The sequence below is a fragment of the Lissotriton vulgaris genome, chromosome 1_1, assembly GCF_964263255.1.
Source record: "Lissotriton vulgaris chromosome 1_1, aLisVul1.2, whole genome shotgun sequence".
Taxonomy (NCBI): domain Eukaryota; kingdom Metazoa; phylum Chordata; class Amphibia; order Caudata; family Salamandridae; genus Lissotriton; species Lissotriton vulgaris.
The window spans coordinates 775,203,230-775,220,441 of NC_141685.1; the positions used below are offsets into that span (position 1 = coordinate 775,203,230).

Consider the following 17,212-nt stretch of genomic DNA (forward strand, 5'->3'; position numbering starts at 1 on the left):
TAAAGTTTCCTGCTGGGCTTCAAAGAAGATTTTCCTCCGCCTATTTTTTTCAATCCTGCGGATTAACTTCCTTTTATTTCTTCCCTTCTTATTTAATTTCCCAATTTTTCCTTTTTTCCCACTAGCAGCCGCTTCCAAGACCACCTTATCTTCCTTACCACTCTGTTGGTTAAAAATCACAAAACACTCCTTTTTTTGCCTCACATTCAAGGCAGCCGGAACTACAACTATAGGACTATCGTGCTCCACCATACAATTAGAGGCAAGGATATTTATAGGAGAAACCGACTTTTCCCCAGCTACAGAAGCGTGGGGGACATCGGTAACAGCAGCTCCACTCTCTGATAATATGTCATTTGTCACATCCCCCTCCGTGGTGCTAATTCCTAAATTTGAGGGAGTGACCTTCTCCTGACGGTTATTCAATAGGACTTTTAAGATTTGCGTTACCGTTTCCAGAACACAATCCGAACCCCCGACAAACTTTTCCAGTAAAGATAATATAGAAGAAAGCAGGCATTCCAATGAAATCAGAGACTCGGAAACAGGTTTGTCAAATCTAACTGGGTTAGAGACATCTAGGCCTGTTATGTTAAGATCGGGGCTCAATGATGTACTGTTAAGGTGTGATTTATTGGAAGGCGTACTGCTATACAGTTGGAGGCCAGAAGGGACAAATGTTGCCAGATTTGAAATCCTGCTAGACTCATCGGCAACATACCGCTTACAAAGCTCCAAGTCTATTTCGGAGGATACAGATTTGTTACTTTCCTCTCCTCCCTGAACTAATAGGCTGGGGGAAGTTTTTTGGCAGGACCCTCTAGGGCAATGTTTTAAAAGATGCTCAATAGAATTGGAGGGTGGATTATGAACTAAAGACTTCCCACTTTTAGGATTATTCTCTCGGGTGCAATGGAAATTTGAAAGAAGAGGATCACTCTCTGCTGCTTCATTTATCTGGCTTATGTTTGTCCCCAATAATCTCTCAGAAGCGCAAAAGTCCTTTGAAGGGACTAGATCTAACACATCCTTACTAATTTCGGCCTTATCATTCGGTTTGGGTCGCGCCATTATAGCTTTATTCGATCCCCAATCCCAGAGACTAAACAACTGGCAATTTCCCTTTAACTGTGTTGTAAGACCATTATTATTTCCAAGTGGATTGGATTTAGTTTTAGAACAGGCTCTACCCACCAAAATTCTCCGAGACCTTAGCTTTTTGGTGGTCATCCTTATACGTAAACCTAGATACTCTAAAATACAGTACAACCCAAATAGAACTTTCAACAACTCCTATACAAAGGATCAAACCACACTGTTAATAAAATGAATATAGGTTAGGGGGTGAGCCCAGCTCCAGCCTTCTTCAGCCTCTGAGGGCCTCAGAGGGCCTCAGAGGGCCCGCCCTTTGTCTGGGCTTCGTCCGGGTATCGTCCCGGTATCGTCCCGCACGCGTTCCGCTACGCGTAAGGACTACCCACGGGTTAAATAGTTAAGGGAGTGGCGGGAAGAGGACCAGCTGCGGCCGATTATCGCCGCACACCAGGCTGGTCCTCCCAGTCCCGCTGAAGGCTGTGGGTGGGATATCAAGTCAGCAGCTCCGCAGTTCTTGGGCCACAACAAAGTCCAGGGCTCCCACAAAACTCAGGGAGCGAGTGGCACCCGCGATGCGGGTGTCGCGAGATGTGGCGTTGTGGCTCGTAGGGCGGAAAGGCACCGCCGTAAAACAACCTCCCGCCAGGCACAACAGCAACAGATCCTCCGAGCAGGCTCCAGAAACACACAACTTACTGGAGTTCATGTTTTCAACCATAGCACTTTGCCTTACACTAAGGTCCGATTCTGATGCAGTTGGAAACTGCTCTGTCTGTCGGTTGGAGCCGTTCCGACTGCATCGAAATTGGCAGTTCGGATTACTTTCTAACCGACCTATTTTGATGGGGTCGGTCAGAAAGAAATCCAAACCGGATTCCCGAATGGCCTCTGATGGGCTCAGAGAGGCCGGTGCCATTCTGAAATCCTCAATCAATCCCTCGGGCGGCTCTTTCCAGCCGAGGAATTACGATGCAAGATTCCCACAGCCTTTCTGTGCAGGCCTTTCCGACACAGAAAGACTGTGGGAAACTGACTTTGGGGGCCCCAAGCAGGGCCCCCATGGGTGCAAGACTTCCAGATGGAGGCCTAGGGGGCACCTATGGGTCCCCCCTGTTGATCCCTGCACCCCGTGGCAGGGACGAACTGCACCTCTTCACTTTACACTGAGAGCATGCATTCCGGTCGGAATGCATGCTCCCAGTTAAAGAATGGGAATGCGACCGAACAGTGTTCAGTTGCATCCTAATTCCTGGGCTGGAAACTTCTACAGGAGGTAGATCCCTTCCAGTTCCGAAGCGATGTCGGATGGACTCCGGTTCGTCCGACGTAATTGGCCCCTAAGTTGAGAAAATCTGTTAAAATATATACTTGTACAGCCAGAGAACAGTGCCTTGTGGTTCTGTACTCCCTACTCCAAAGCTGTGCACCAGGCGGTTAATACCAGTATTATATTTCCTAAACTGAGGAACCTAAGACCCACGGAAGCCCTAGGCCTATCTATTTAAACTGTTCATATGGGAATTCTAGTAGTAGCTAATTTGTTACAGTACATATACGAGATACAAACAAGGTGGTTTGATAAGCCATAATAATAAGGAAAGATTCATAATTGGCAGGTGGCAGAAAGCTATTGGTGATTTTGCAATTGCTCTTTATATGAAAGTCCTCTTTGTATTTCATTCCCAGGACAGAGCACTGGAACCTTTTTGCAAAAAGGTGTGCATGCCTAAACAGTAACAACGTTCTATAGATCAGATCTGAGATGTCTCAAACTGGGACTATCTGACCTTTCAGAGTAGAGATGCCTCCCTTTTCTTAGTTGAAATATATGCTAGGTTTTTAGTGCAAAAGGCTTCTTTTTATTTTTATTTATAAATATGCAACTTTCAAGAACAGAATAGGGATCAAAGACTTACAGGGCCTAATTTTACTAACAGTCATTTTCAACTTCAGAGATTCTGCACTTGTGACTGGGACTGGGACTCTGCACATAAACAGATGGGACTGTCCTCAATTAAAAACTATATAAGTTTACTTTTGTGAATCCGGCCCTCAATCTACTAAGAGGCTAACAAATAAACAAATCTACCCAAGCATGTTTTTTATGTTTTTTGCCCATAGTTCTTACATGATAATACAGCATCAGCTTGTGATTAGTCTACAGTCCGAGTTGTTAAGTGGGATCTCGACACAAACATTTTTATTAAGTTGTTATTGTTCAAGTAGTTTCCAAATTAAAATATTATGTACATATTATGTACATATCATCTTCATAGGTTCTTGTGCATATTCAGAAATGTACAAAAATGCACTTTTTACATGTTTTTGTAGTTTCTAAACGTATGCCATTACCTACTATGTATTTCAAGTATGATTTAATCAAATTGGTTTCAATATACATCTTACTGGAAAAAAGGAATAAACCATAAATGCACATTGGGCAGATCACATAGACATAAGAAAAAATAAACCAGCATGGTATTTTTCTAACCTATGGGTTATAGTCAATGATCAATGCATGTACAATGAATAGAGGATTTTTTAAATGAAGAGATCTCTAAGAAATCCTCCAGCCCTAAAAAATATGGAATTTAGGTGCAAACCGTTTGTTCGCTAGACCACATTTAATTCAGTTTTTGTCACGGTTGTTCGAATGCCTCCTAGTGCTTTCATCTCTACTCTTTAGTCACCTACCATTAACAGGATATGACAGTCTTTGAGTGTACAGCCAGCCACCTCCTAATATATCATGACATTTCATAGCAAGTGTTGGACATATTCAACAGTCTTAAAAGTTAGTTAGGCGCACATTTGTAGGGTAAACATTTGCAAGAGCTTGTGGCTCACATTGACAAAAGGTGCATCTCTTTGACATTCTATTACTAGTGGTTAAGGTAGTCAAGGTATTGTTTGAAAAAGTGTGTGCTGTATACAGATCTTAGAAGTTGCCAGTCATTAAATTGTATGGGATCTTGTTCCTCTGCAGTTGCCCCTACAATAAAAGATGGACCCCAATCAGTGACCACTCACATCAATAAGTCGGCCATTCTGGAGTGTGTCGTCAGTGGATTTCCAAATCCGAGAATAACATGGAGGAAAGATGGCACCATTCTTGCAGGAAACAATGCAAGGTAATCTTTAGTCATTTGAAAAGATCACTCACATTTCTTCACAACTCCTGCTATTAAAACACATATATTTGTGGTTTTGTAATGCTTAGAATCAATGGCATAGGCAGGGTAACATTTGCTAACATTTTGCTCACATTATTATTAGAAATAATTAAAGCTTGAGTGCAAGGGGCTTCCTCCAACACCTTAAATGACTGCCATATTTGATGACAGTTGGTTCAGTCTGGAAACATTTTGAGGGGGCGTAAAATTAGTTTTTTCATTGAGTTCATATTTAATGCTTGTTTACATGTTACATAACACAGTATAATGGCAACCCTAAATGAGATCACTTTGCTAAATGGCATTAACCTTTTATTTAATGTAATTGATTTGGTAGACTAATTTGAGGAGACAGATTACTAATACGTTAAAAATCTTGCCATTGCCAAATATAGCTTTCATCACATTTATTCCTGTAGTTTGGGATATAAATATATGAAGAAATGTTATAATGAAGGGATATTAAGAAGGTGCTATTATTGGTCAATGTTCTATTCCACTATATAGACTGAATCACAAACATACCAGTCAAATACATAAAAATCTATTTAAACTTCCAAAACTGCTTGACGCATGTAACCCCTCGTTGAGATGTACAACACAATTACATTAATTTTGCATCAGCTAAATTTACTTTTACAGAAAGATGACAATAAACATTAAAGTAAACTTCAAACAACATACATTTATGTCACCATAAAAACATGTTGTTTGAAAATTGTGTATTTGAGCTTAGAGCCTAATGGGATTTTGTTTTTAGACAAGCCTTCAAACAGCCTCTTTGATCAGAGACAAAACCACCTCCTCTAGTAGCAGAGGAATATGGTCTCACCTCCAGCAGATCAAACCTCAGTCATCAATACCAATCAACCTTTCAACAAAATCTTTGAGACATTGCAATCTGAATGGCACCACAAATACTGACAACCAGACTGATGACATCATTGACGGCCAACAGCTGGAAACACCAGGGAGCTAAAAAATAATTATAGTCAAGATGTGCCTTTGAAACACAACAATATGTTAAAACAAATCTTAAAAAACAAGAATACATGAAAAGATCTGCTGTGTGTCAAGAAGGAGCCTCCTGGGGGGCCTTTGGGCTCATCCCACCTGAACCAACACCTTCACTTTGGCTTTTGCTAGGGGTGTTCCTGTGCTTCCAAGAGCTGGATCGACCTCCCCCTCCAGCTCCGTACGGCCCCCTCGCTGTCAGAGTTCAGAAAGAGACTCAAGACCTGGCTCTTCGTCAAAGGCACAGCACCCAGATACCCGTAGGGGTGACAGAGTTGCGCTTTACAAATACTAATTGATCAATACTGACTTTGTCTATGCTTGTTAGGTCTCTGCACAACACCCCTATAATTCTGCGCAAATTAGTTAATCTCCCCATACGGTACAAAATATATGACTTTTGTAAATAAATCCTATCACATAAAGAAAGCAATTACACCCATGTCCATGTCTTAAAGAAAATACATTTGGAAGGAGATAACATCTGCTTTCACAATAAAAGCAGAAAACATGTGCAGTCACAATATACCTCCATTTTCAAAGGAGAAAAGGGCTTGTTTGATGTGCATGTGGCACACTAAACATATATACAAATAGCAACTAGGATGACAGGCAAGAAGAAAAAATAAAAGTAGTACCTTAATTACAACAAGGTCAGCTGAAAGAAGCAACCAGTACTTGGTCTTTGCTCAAGCTGGGAGAAGAGAACATTAAGCCGGCGTGCACTGGCCAATTACAAGGTAACAAATAAGAGTGACCGTGAAGTCAAAGAATGCTAAGCAGTGGGCGGGCTCCAAATCCCTGGTTGTATACAATATCTCTTGCAAGCGGGAGCACATGTAGTGGATACACTGTCACAGGCGTGACCTTAAAATGAATGGAGGCATTAAACACATTTTTACAGCTTCCATACAGTTCCTAAAGTGTTTTATTCTCTTAAGAATAGTAACTTTGCTTTGCCATCTAGTGCTTTAATGAGAATATCTTGTCTATAGAGACCCCTGTGACCAATGCTTCCATTAAGTAATGTTGGGCATCGCTTTGCAAACAGATATAGCTGACTGACCCCAGCTGCCCTCCAGTGTGCCACTTTACCTAAATAGTGACTTTCAATTATTCTCTTTCTAATGAAAGTTGTTTGGATTTCCCTAAAAATCTAATGATTTCTTAATTATTGGGTGTTAAATTGTATTGCTTCTTCTTACAAAGGTTAACTAAGAGTGCTGCCAGTGACATCTTTCTATCTTGTCCAATTGATGTCTAATGATTATATCTTGTTCTGTCAGATCTATATCTTTTTCCTTTTTGGGCCAGATGACTAAAACTCTTATCTTCAGGGGTCAGTTATTATAACCTGTCCTGAAAAGGAATAGCATCTATAAATCTTATCTTTCCTCCTGGGATGTACACTTTAGGCATAGTGTCTACATTTTATATTCTGTGCACTAGTGAATGGAGTTGTCTTTACTAGTTCTAGTGAATATACCAGCCTGATCCTATCTTGCATTTCATTTCAGGTATTTAATAGCAGGTGATGGTTCCCTGCACATTCACATGGCACACGTCACAGACACTGGTCGATACCTTTGCATGGCCACAAACGAAGCTGGCAGCGAACGCCGGAGAATTGATCTGCAAGTGCATGGTGAGCACTCTATCACTATCACAAGCAGGCACTAGAAAAAACTCCTGTGGCCATGGTCAAATAAAGTAATTGCTTATGAGATAAAACTTTTACAACTAATGACATTTTTAATTTTGTATCTTTCCATAAATTAAAGTGTAGGCACTAACATTCTTGTGACATTGAATATTGGGAATGTGTATGTATGTAAACGTAGACAAAAACTTCAGTGGGAATGTGTATGTAGCCTTATTAGGGCATGTATGTTTTCTAACAAGGAAAATCCTGCACTTATATAGCTGTTTGTAATATTTACCAGGTGTTGTATTACTTTCCCATTTCAAATTATACACCCGAGAATGATTTAAAACGTGTTAACACAGCATTTTTTTCCTCAGGTCATGATTTGCAGAGTGTGCATGGTAAATTTTATAGGCTTGGGATCTGAATTGTTTCTACCAATACTTAAGACTTGAGCTTTGGTACAATTAGTATTATCATACTTTTTTTGCGAGTATTGTATGCCGCAAATGAACAAATACGTTTCTTAGGCTTTTCAGAAAAATGTATATGTTGATAACTCACCAAAGGTGCTTGCTTTGTTGACAATATCATGAAGCTCTGACTCTCAATGGGGGTAGATCAGACTTTTATCCTTCGAATGTCGATGAAGTTAGTTTTTTTTTGGTTGAGCAAAATGTTTCAAGCAGCTATGAAACAAGTTGATATTGTAATTGATATTATAAATATTATTATTGTATTGCTTCTCTTTTCTAGAAAAAAATAACTCAGATGTTAATATAAACTTGCTCATATTCAGCATATTCAATCAATCAGAGTTTTGTATAGCACACTGATCACCCCGAGGGGTATCCAGGCATTCATACCCATATTTGTTAATCCACATGGCTTTTCTTTCCTCAGTTCCCCCATCCATTAGTCCTGGACCATCTAACATCACAGTAACAGTGAACGTTCAAGCCACTCTGCCCTGTGAGACCACAGGCTTCCCAAAACCGGAAGTCAGCTGGACGAAGAATGGGCGGCTGTTCAATATAGACCAGAATCAGAATTTGTACAGGTCTGAAACATATTCATGATTAATAAGGATATTTACATCATAACACAATTACTGTACATTATACAAATGCTAAAATTCACTATGCATGTGAAAGCACAGCAGGATTTACATTGGAGTTCACAAGTTACGACAAACTGTAGAAAAAGGGAATATGAAAGTGTGGAGGAGGATATGACATAGTGTAGATGAGATGTCAGAGGACTGTGAACAGTATGTCTAGATACACACACAAAGAAATACAGCTGGGATCAGGAGAAGTGCCATCAACCAAAAAAGGAGTTATGCTTGTCCTCAGGACCAGCCTGTCCTTTCTTTATTGATTTGCTACTTATCACATTGAATTATAAGATATAGCATATTATTCGGAAAGAGTTTCCTATCTTGATTTTTAAAAGTATATTCCTATGGAGATCAGGTTAGATCCTTATTTGTTATCAAGTTCAGTTTACTGTCATTGGAGTTATTGATGAATCAACCACAACTGCTTCATTTCCCACCTCAGTAAGAACATGCAGTGCAATCAGAATTAGGGCAGGTGCTTCTATAAGGTGAAGTAAGGCAACAGCACTCGGTCACTAATAACAATCAACAGCCACAATAATTGCCCTTTTATCACTATATGGGGAGTACTCCAGTAGAAAAAATGCTATTTTACCCAAAGCACTGAAAATTGTCGCCCTGTTTCTGTCAGTAATATTACAGCTTTAGAGTTTGGCACAAAGAACCCCTTTCTGCTCCTTCTTTGTTCTATTAGGAAGAAAAGTTGTTAGATTAACAAATGCATTGCTTCTCAGTTTTTTTCATCCTTAGACAACTATCTCAGTGTGCACATGTTTTATGGCAGATAACATGCTATGCACATTCCTGCAGTGTAGTGTTGGGTCTGGAATATGGCAACTTGTTTCCTTCAATGATTGAGTTTTGCTTTCGAGAACGGCTCATGATCCGGTAGCCAAAACCAACTTTGCAATTAGTACACAGAGTCTATCTTAGATTATTGTATTTCCATCATTAGGTTTGGAACAGACGTTTTTGTGTTCTGTCTTTAAAATGGAGTGACAATCTGAAAATCAATATTTCATGTATCGCAAAATAAAATAGGGAGTACCAAACAACTTTAATGACTTTAACTGAATCCACCATGTAAAATCCCCGACTTGATGCATCTACAATCAATGAATCCTGCATACTCACCTTCCAAGTCATATGAGAGTGCTGGGGATAGAAAATATACCATTCTTATTCTGTCCCCAATATCATACACATTTAGAACAATCTGACCCCCATCTGTTTTGTAATCTGTGCCTTCCCAAGATCCCAATGAAGAAAGTTGTTGCAAGCCAGTATTTTAAGTCTAAAGGTATTATCCATAACCGCATGATCATAGGTAAGCTTTTTTTCTGTTGATCTTTGATCCCTTGCAAAATCATACTTCTCACTCTCATAACTAGTTAAGCTACCCCCAGGTGGAATACTGATGAGTAATTGTTGTAACAGAAGTTACACTGATGTATTACACATGGATGGATTTCATATGGATGAAATAAATACTCCACGTTTATCAACAATTGTGCATAAACAATATATGAATTAATGAGTTGTAAGAGTGAGAAATTTGATTTCAAAAGAGCCCTCTGGTATATTGATTTTGGCTGAAGAGGGTGACACAGACCAATGGATGGTGCATACAGTTGTCTATATGAGCAAGCAGTCCTAAGAACAGTAGCACATTATCTCATGTGCACACAGGGAGATTAAACGTTGATCAATCAAAAACTGAAGATGAAGTTGGGACTGCTGGTGCGATTTCCTTAGTATTTCTCGAAAGTTAAGCTTTAGCTTCACTGTTCAGATGAAGGGAACAGTGTTGAAATGTAGGACATGAGCAAGCAGTCACAAGAACAGCAGCACATTCCCTCATGTGCACACAAAAAGATTAAAAGTTGATTAATCAAAAACTGAAGTTGAAGTTGGGACTGCTGGTAGGATTTCGTTAGTATTTTTCTAAAGTTTAGCTTTAGCTTCATTGTTCAGGTGAAAGGAACAATGTAGAAATGTAGGACATGAGCAAGCAGTCACAACAAAAGTAGCACATTCCCTCATGTGCACACAAAGGAGCTTATTTACAAGCCCATTGAGCAGCCGGTGGGTGACTTTTTTTGGACGCACCGGTGGCGCAGTGTGTCTGCCCTTAATTACAGGCCACATAACTTCACCTTGCATGACTTTTCATGCCCTTGTAAATACAGTGGCTGCTGCTATTCGGCCTTGGTGGTGGGGTGGGTGGGGGAGGGTTGGTGGGAAAGGTAAAAAAAGAAATTAAATGGTACTTACCTGGCCGCCACCACTCTATTCTTCTTCCTTCAAGGACGCTGCACTAGAAAGCACCCAGGCTCCCAGTCTGTCCCAGTCAATCATGATACTGCTGATAGCAGCTTTGTGATTGGTCGGAGGGCTGTGTTTCGGAGCTCAGAGAGGAAGTGGAAGCCTGGGCATGTTCTCCACCCAGACTGTAATGCGGCCTGGGCAGAGAACATGCAAAGTGTGCATGATGTTTTGGCCGGCCCGAGACGGCCAGCCAAATTGCCATGCGCACTTAAGTGCACGTAGCACTCCTCCCTCTGCTGGCTGTCCGCCCAGCCCAAAAACTGAGCAAGTACCATCAAAATAAAATGATAATAACGTTATGTTATTATCATTTTATTTATCGTGTGGGGCGACTCTCCTCCACCTTAACGGAGGAGCCACCACTGTGTAAATATGGGTCACTTTCACGCATTGCTCTGCTTGAAAGGAGAATTCCATCGGTGTTGCAGTGGGTGTTCCAATGGAAAATCCATGGAACCTCACACAATCTCAGATTTACAAAGTGTTGTAAACCTAGGAATGCGTCAGAATCCTACGCCTCCCCAGGGGAGGCATAGGAGTAGCGCAACAAGGAAAAATACATTCATTTCTCCTCATTTTTTTCTCTTTTTACGTGTGGTACATTCTGCAGCACACATAGGAGCAAAACGCCATTAATGGTTGGTTTTGTGCAGGAAGGTGTCCATTCCTGCACAACAACAATCACCCCTGCAACGCAGGCACCTTTGCACCGTGGCTCAAGGGTGTCTGCGTTGGCGCACGGCTTCTGTTTGTACACCGGCACAGGGGAGAAGGGCAGAAATTAGCCGTATCTTGTAGATACCATTACAGGTAAGGGGTTAACCCAATACGAGTTTGTGGACCTGAGTACAGTTCGGTATAGGAAAACAATGGTCCTCAAACCAATCAATAATTTGAGTAAAATCAATTACAATTTCCTTTGGTTCAGAGCTTAATTAAATACCACGCTCTTGGAGAGAACAATACTTCTGCAGACGAAATTTTATATAATAAAAGATGTGCAGCAACTATAATTGTATGAAACAAAATTAATTTATTCCAATCAATTAAACTTTTCAAATTTTATGTAATAACATTTGAAGAGGTTGCTCCAAGGGGAACATGCAAAGAAGAAAAATACTCAAAGGTTGGCGGGCAGGAAGTTAATCCCAGAAGGATATGAAGAAAAATAGGAAAGCTCAATGTGGGATTGATTCAACATATCAATCTTAATGGCCTGGCCCGAAATATTTTACAAGGTCTATTTACATCATTTATTACTATCACAAATTGTTATCATGTGAGGCACATAATAGATAAGTGTTGGTCGGGTCCAGGTACAGGGGTATAAATTTGTCGACGATTCGACTCGGCTTGTGGCACATAGGAAAGCCGAGCCTTGGCCTGCGGGTCTTCCTCAGGACAGGGATGTAATGGGATTAGGAGGTAACCAAACCATGGTTTAAGAACCTCATCCGCACAACATCATTGCGGGGGTTGATACTTTCAATGCGCTGTATCTTGTAGATACAGCGCAATCTGGCCCTTTTATTTTGACGCATGGCAGAGCAGCAGGAAGGCTTGCTGTGCTGCCTTGCGTCAAAATATAGTAAATGAGTCCCAAAGAGATTAAAAATTGATTAATCATAAACTGAAGTTGAAGTTCGGACTGCTGGTAGGATTTTGTTAGCATTTCCCTAAAGTTAAGTTTTAGCTTCACTGTTTAGGGGAAAGGAGCAATGTAGGACAATATCTGCACAACAATGTATTAAAGATTAAAGTGGTAGCTCTATCACTATATTCCAGGAAATAACTGTCTTGATTCACACTGACAGCCTTGCAATTGTGTACTTCATTCTGAAACAAATGCAGACTCATTTGTTAGTTATGTCTCAGAACTTTCAACAAATGTGTTTTGGGCACCCAGTCACAAAATTCACCTCCTTTAAGAATGCCTTCCAGGTACAACCAAAGATTTTGCAGGCCTCCTCAGCTAGCATGATCAAAACACATATGAATGGGAAATCAATCCCAATATTCTCAAACCATTCCTTCAAAAGTGGGGGGACACCAGAAAACAGACCACTGTGCCACACTGCAAAAAAAAAAACACACCTCTCCAGATTTTCGCACCCCTTGTCCCAGGTTTTTGTTCCTTTTTTACCTGCACAACTTCATAGCAAGATGAATTGCAGAATGCATTCAAATTTGTTATGCACATATAAACAGGGAGCTCAGAGAAATTCCACAGGCTCATTCCACCATGGTTTCCCTAGGTAACATACGACTATAGGATGGGACCTACTTTTTCGGATGGTGTGGAGAGTGGCCGTCTCTCACTCTTAGCTGCAGCTGGGGGAATCGCTATCTACCCTAAGAAAACGTTTCTATTGTCATCCTCAGAATCTATCTGTCCTGTTAGCTCTAACTACTACAACCAGAAACTGATCTTCAGCTATCTTCTTTCTCTGCCTTTCTCATCAGAACAACCTAATGGAGTTTAAGCATCTACTGAACAGTCGGATCAGAACATGTTCCTACCACTGGCTAGGTGTGGCTTAGATAAAATCCAATTGCAACATCCCATAATAATACAATCACACTATATTACCTTTACTATATGTAATTGCTAGCACTTTGTTCTCTTTTCTGGACTAATAATCATTGCACTAAGTATAGGTGCTCTCTAGTTGTCAGTATTCAATGTTGTAAGGGGCAGCACTGAGTTGTCAAACAGAGAATACAGGACAGGGCATAAAGGCTAATATTTGTGGTCAGATAGGAAGGCGAGAGGTTGCAAACTGCTGTAGGAAAAGATGCAACATATGTGTCTATTCACAAAGGTATCACTTGTGAGTAATTTACACATGCAATTTACTCTTACACTTTTGAGAAACCTAATTACTTTTGGCTATTAATAAAATCGCAATGTAAAGTTACTCAAAAGTGTAGACTTGCAAATCTCCAGCCCCTGATAAAGGGCGTAGAGTCAAATTTACATGTTTAAGTTACCACAGCTAAAGGAACAGTGGTAATTCCAGCAGCACACTTCGCCAACCACTAATACTGCAACACACCATAGCACATGATGGAGTTAGGGACTCAAAATACAACCTCAACCTCTTAGGAAATACTGTTAAATTAATTTAAATGATTTAAAATAAATAGATAAAAATATAAATAAAAAATATAAATAAATATATTTTCATGTAATACAAATATCTAAAAATAAAACCTAATTATTTAATTATAAAATATTTTAACAACTTTTTGAGATTTATACATAAATGTAACATCATTTTGCATTAACAGATGATATCATTACTTGTAATTAATTCTTCTAATCACTTCTAATCACTGCTAATGCATAAGTAATATATTTTTTTTACTTTAGGTGGAAATTTATTTTTCAATTTAAACTTCAGAAAAGTGTTTTTTTATTTAATATTTTAAATAATTAAATATTGAATTTAAAATTAAGTTAATAGTGCTGTAACATTTGTTTTATTTGTTATACATTTAAAATAACTATATAAAAATAATTTACATTAATATTTAACATACAAATATTATACTAATTTATTATAAAATTTGATAAACTTTTTTAATTTCCCCTATACTTTACCCTAAGGAGATCTCAACCCTGCCTATGGAGTCTACCTATGGTAAATTACAGGGTCATTTAAAAATGTTTATTTTACTTGAAAACAATTATTAAAAATATTTGTATGTTCAGTATTAATCTAAAATAATTATATACATTTATTTCAATTGTAGAATAAAAATGTTACAGCTCTATTAAATCTTTAAGCATTTTAATTATTAAGCAAAATAAAAACAAGTATAAATTGAAAAATAAATTCCCACCTAAAGTTAAAAAATATTGTTCATTATTCAAAGTCATGCATAGAAATAATTAAAGGCAATTGAATAATATTCTGATGAAAGTTAGTTAAATTGCTTTAAAAAGTTTAAAACCATTTTTAAAATGTTTTATAATAAAAAATGTTTTATGTTTAGATTTATCAAAATTAAATCATATTTATTTAAATATTTGAAATAATTTGATTTATAATTTTTTCCCTATGGGTTTATTTTAAGTGCCTATTGCCATTATTTTCTATTGGAAGTTATTGCAGTACCACTGGTTTGTCATGTAAGGTGATGGACCTACTCCGGTTCTGAGCTAGAGTAATTTATTAAATTTTTGGGGTCCCTTTTGGCCTTAGTAACTTTAGAAGTGGAGTTTGAGAATATCAATGGGCTTACTCTTTTGTGAGTGGCTCCATGTCCTTCTCTAAACACCAAGTTAACCTGTCCTGAAACCCCTCCCTACCTCGCCCTAAACCCTTCATTAATTCTCATTACCCCCTCCAATTACTAGAAAGTATGCCCATTTTATCAGCCGCAAAATGGACAGAATGCAGAACAATGTCATACATTCACTCCAGCTAAATCCATCGTTTTTTTGCACTCCACACCACCCCAGTTCAGACATGGCCATATGCAAATCAGTCTGACCCCGTGCCTCATGGGAACAGTCCAGTCCGAACTGCCAAGCCATGCCTTCCCTGGACCAGTTTCTGGCATTTCAGCCGTCTTCAGCCCGGCTTGCTTGAATCCAGTGGCATGGAGAGCATGGGACCCACGTCTGGGCATACCCGTCCCACTCGGGGTAAAACCTGTCCCAGGATGCTTGTTTCTGGTCCAGGGAGAACCTGGCTTGGCAGTTTGGTCTGGACTGTTCCCATGAGACAACGGGTCAAGACTGATTTGCCTTAGGTTCTCTGTAGCCTTTTAGACATTACTCTTTAATGTACAATTGTGTTTGGTCACATTATCAGTCTGATTATCATCAATTTACGAGCTATGTCAATAGTGGGATCACATGGACAGCATGCTAGCACGACACATAAGGTCAGTAAAATGTATGTGAAGCATGTTGAGCACTTAGTGGTACTACCATATGTGTGATATTAAATGTACATACAGTTAAGTATGTGTGGAAGTTCTACCTCACTGTAGAGATTTACCACTTTAAGGTCTGGCCATATTATTTTTGACCATTCTGCAGCATAGTATATGGGACCTACATGACGATATTTGTTGAATCTCACACATTAAAGTATTGCTGCAATAATTTTTAATCTTTTATTTAGGCTTCTGTCCTCTGGCTCTCTGGTGATTATCTCACCCACTGTAGAAGACACAGGGGTTTATGAGTGTGTGGTAATTAACGAAGCAGGAGAAGATCAAATATCTATCGACCTAACTGTTCAAGGTAAGTCAGAGAGTGTGAAGTTGACTATCACTGTATGTGTGACAGTTATTGCAGATATTTCGAGTGACACTAAACTTTGTACGTCCATCTGAAGCCTTTTTTTATATAAGGATGCTAGTCCCTTCCAACGCTAAAAGTGATAAACTTTTTCAAATTATATATATGCATGTCATCATTGAAAATTTTGCAAAAATGGTACATCATACATTCTCAAGAGATTTAGGGGTCTCTTGAGTGAACAAAGACGTTTTTTCCACACACCCCATCAGGTAATGAGTACAGACATTTAAGACAAAAAATCATTGCTTCCGTGGGAGCTCAGAAGACTTTAACTGTGCATAAGCAGCTGCACTTTCCGTAACTTATTTAGAAAGTGTATTACACAATCCTGTTACATGTTGGAGCTCTTCATTTGACTGGATGTGCACCTCTGTTATGATAGGAAACAACAGTCCTCTCAATTACACTCCTTTCTACCCCATGGCCAGGACTGGGCTTGAAGCTAAAACAGTTCTGGAAATTACTGTTGTATAATCCCCACATCAAGCCAAATGAGCACAAGGACTGAGCAAGCCTGTATTTCTTCACAATGGTTTGGGTGACCCTCGTCCTTCAGAGGTTTCCTTTAATTGGGAACAAACAATTGAGTACAAATTTTCAGATATATTACATAAAATACCATAAGCCTTACAGGCTCCTCTCTTAGGCCACCCCGTCTGTGAAAAATGATATCCTGCAGATCACTGCTAGTGACGCGTTTCTCTACCATGATTGTGAAAATATGGGTGATAAATGGGTTACCTCACTCTCCTTCGCTCTCTGTCTGACATGGTGTAACTGTTCCAAAGTGGGAGAGACACACAGAAGACAGAGCGAAGAGGAGAATGATAGAGTGTGCATGCGTATATGTGTGTGTGTGTGTCTGCACATTCACAGAGGAACATCTGCTGGAACTTGTAAAACAACATCAAACATTTCCACTGCAAGTAACCCTTCAGGATCTGAATGTATCCAAATGGATGCAATTATTAGCAGCTGCCAACACCAAGTTCCGTTACCACTGGTGGCCACTTTCCCAGCTCTCATGGAGTCGGGCACACCTGGACATCTAGGTCCAGATTCACAAAGGTAAACTTAGACGTTTGGTTTAAACTTAGACCAAACGTCTAAGTTTACGGGAATTCACGAGTACTATCTTTATGTCCACACTCGGGGCGGATCTCCTCCCAGAGAATGCGGACATAAAGATTGTACTTATAAATGCACTTTTTGAATTCCCAAAGTCGCACACCGAGACGTTTGGTCTACGTGTGAACCAATTGCTTAAGTTTACCTTTGTGGATCTGGCCCCTAGTCACAAGCTGAAGATTACCTGAGTGATTGGAACTTTCAAAATATCTATCCCCCATCCACATCCTGAAAAGAAGAATGGAGATGGAGCTCAGCGCATCCTACGTTATGGGATTCCCTTATGCCTGTTTTCTGTCACCTGTACAGTCTTTATTGGATACATATGGAGTGTTCTAAAATGGAGGAAAGGCATTGTGAGAATCCCTTAAGAATTTATTTCAGGACTA

At 39.5% G+C, this 17,212-nt stretch overlaps 1 protein-coding gene across 1 annotated transcript in view; it reads left to right on the forward strand.

Annotated features, from left to right (window-relative positions):
- Positions 1-17,212, forward strand: part of HMCN1 (hemicentin 1) — a 1,183,532-nt gene that overhangs the window by 864,485 nt on the left and 301,835 nt on the right. Inside the window, exons 73-76 of the mRNA XM_086956029.1 lie at positions 4,082-4,226; positions 6,800-6,927; positions 7,831-7,987; positions 15,514-15,635. Of these exons, the coding sequence (XP_086812155.1) occupies positions 4,082-4,226; positions 6,800-6,927; positions 7,831-7,987; positions 15,514-15,635 (552 nt within the window). The remainder of the gene's footprint in view (positions 1-4,081; positions 4,227-6,799; positions 6,928-7,830; positions 7,988-15,513; positions 15,636-17,212) is intronic.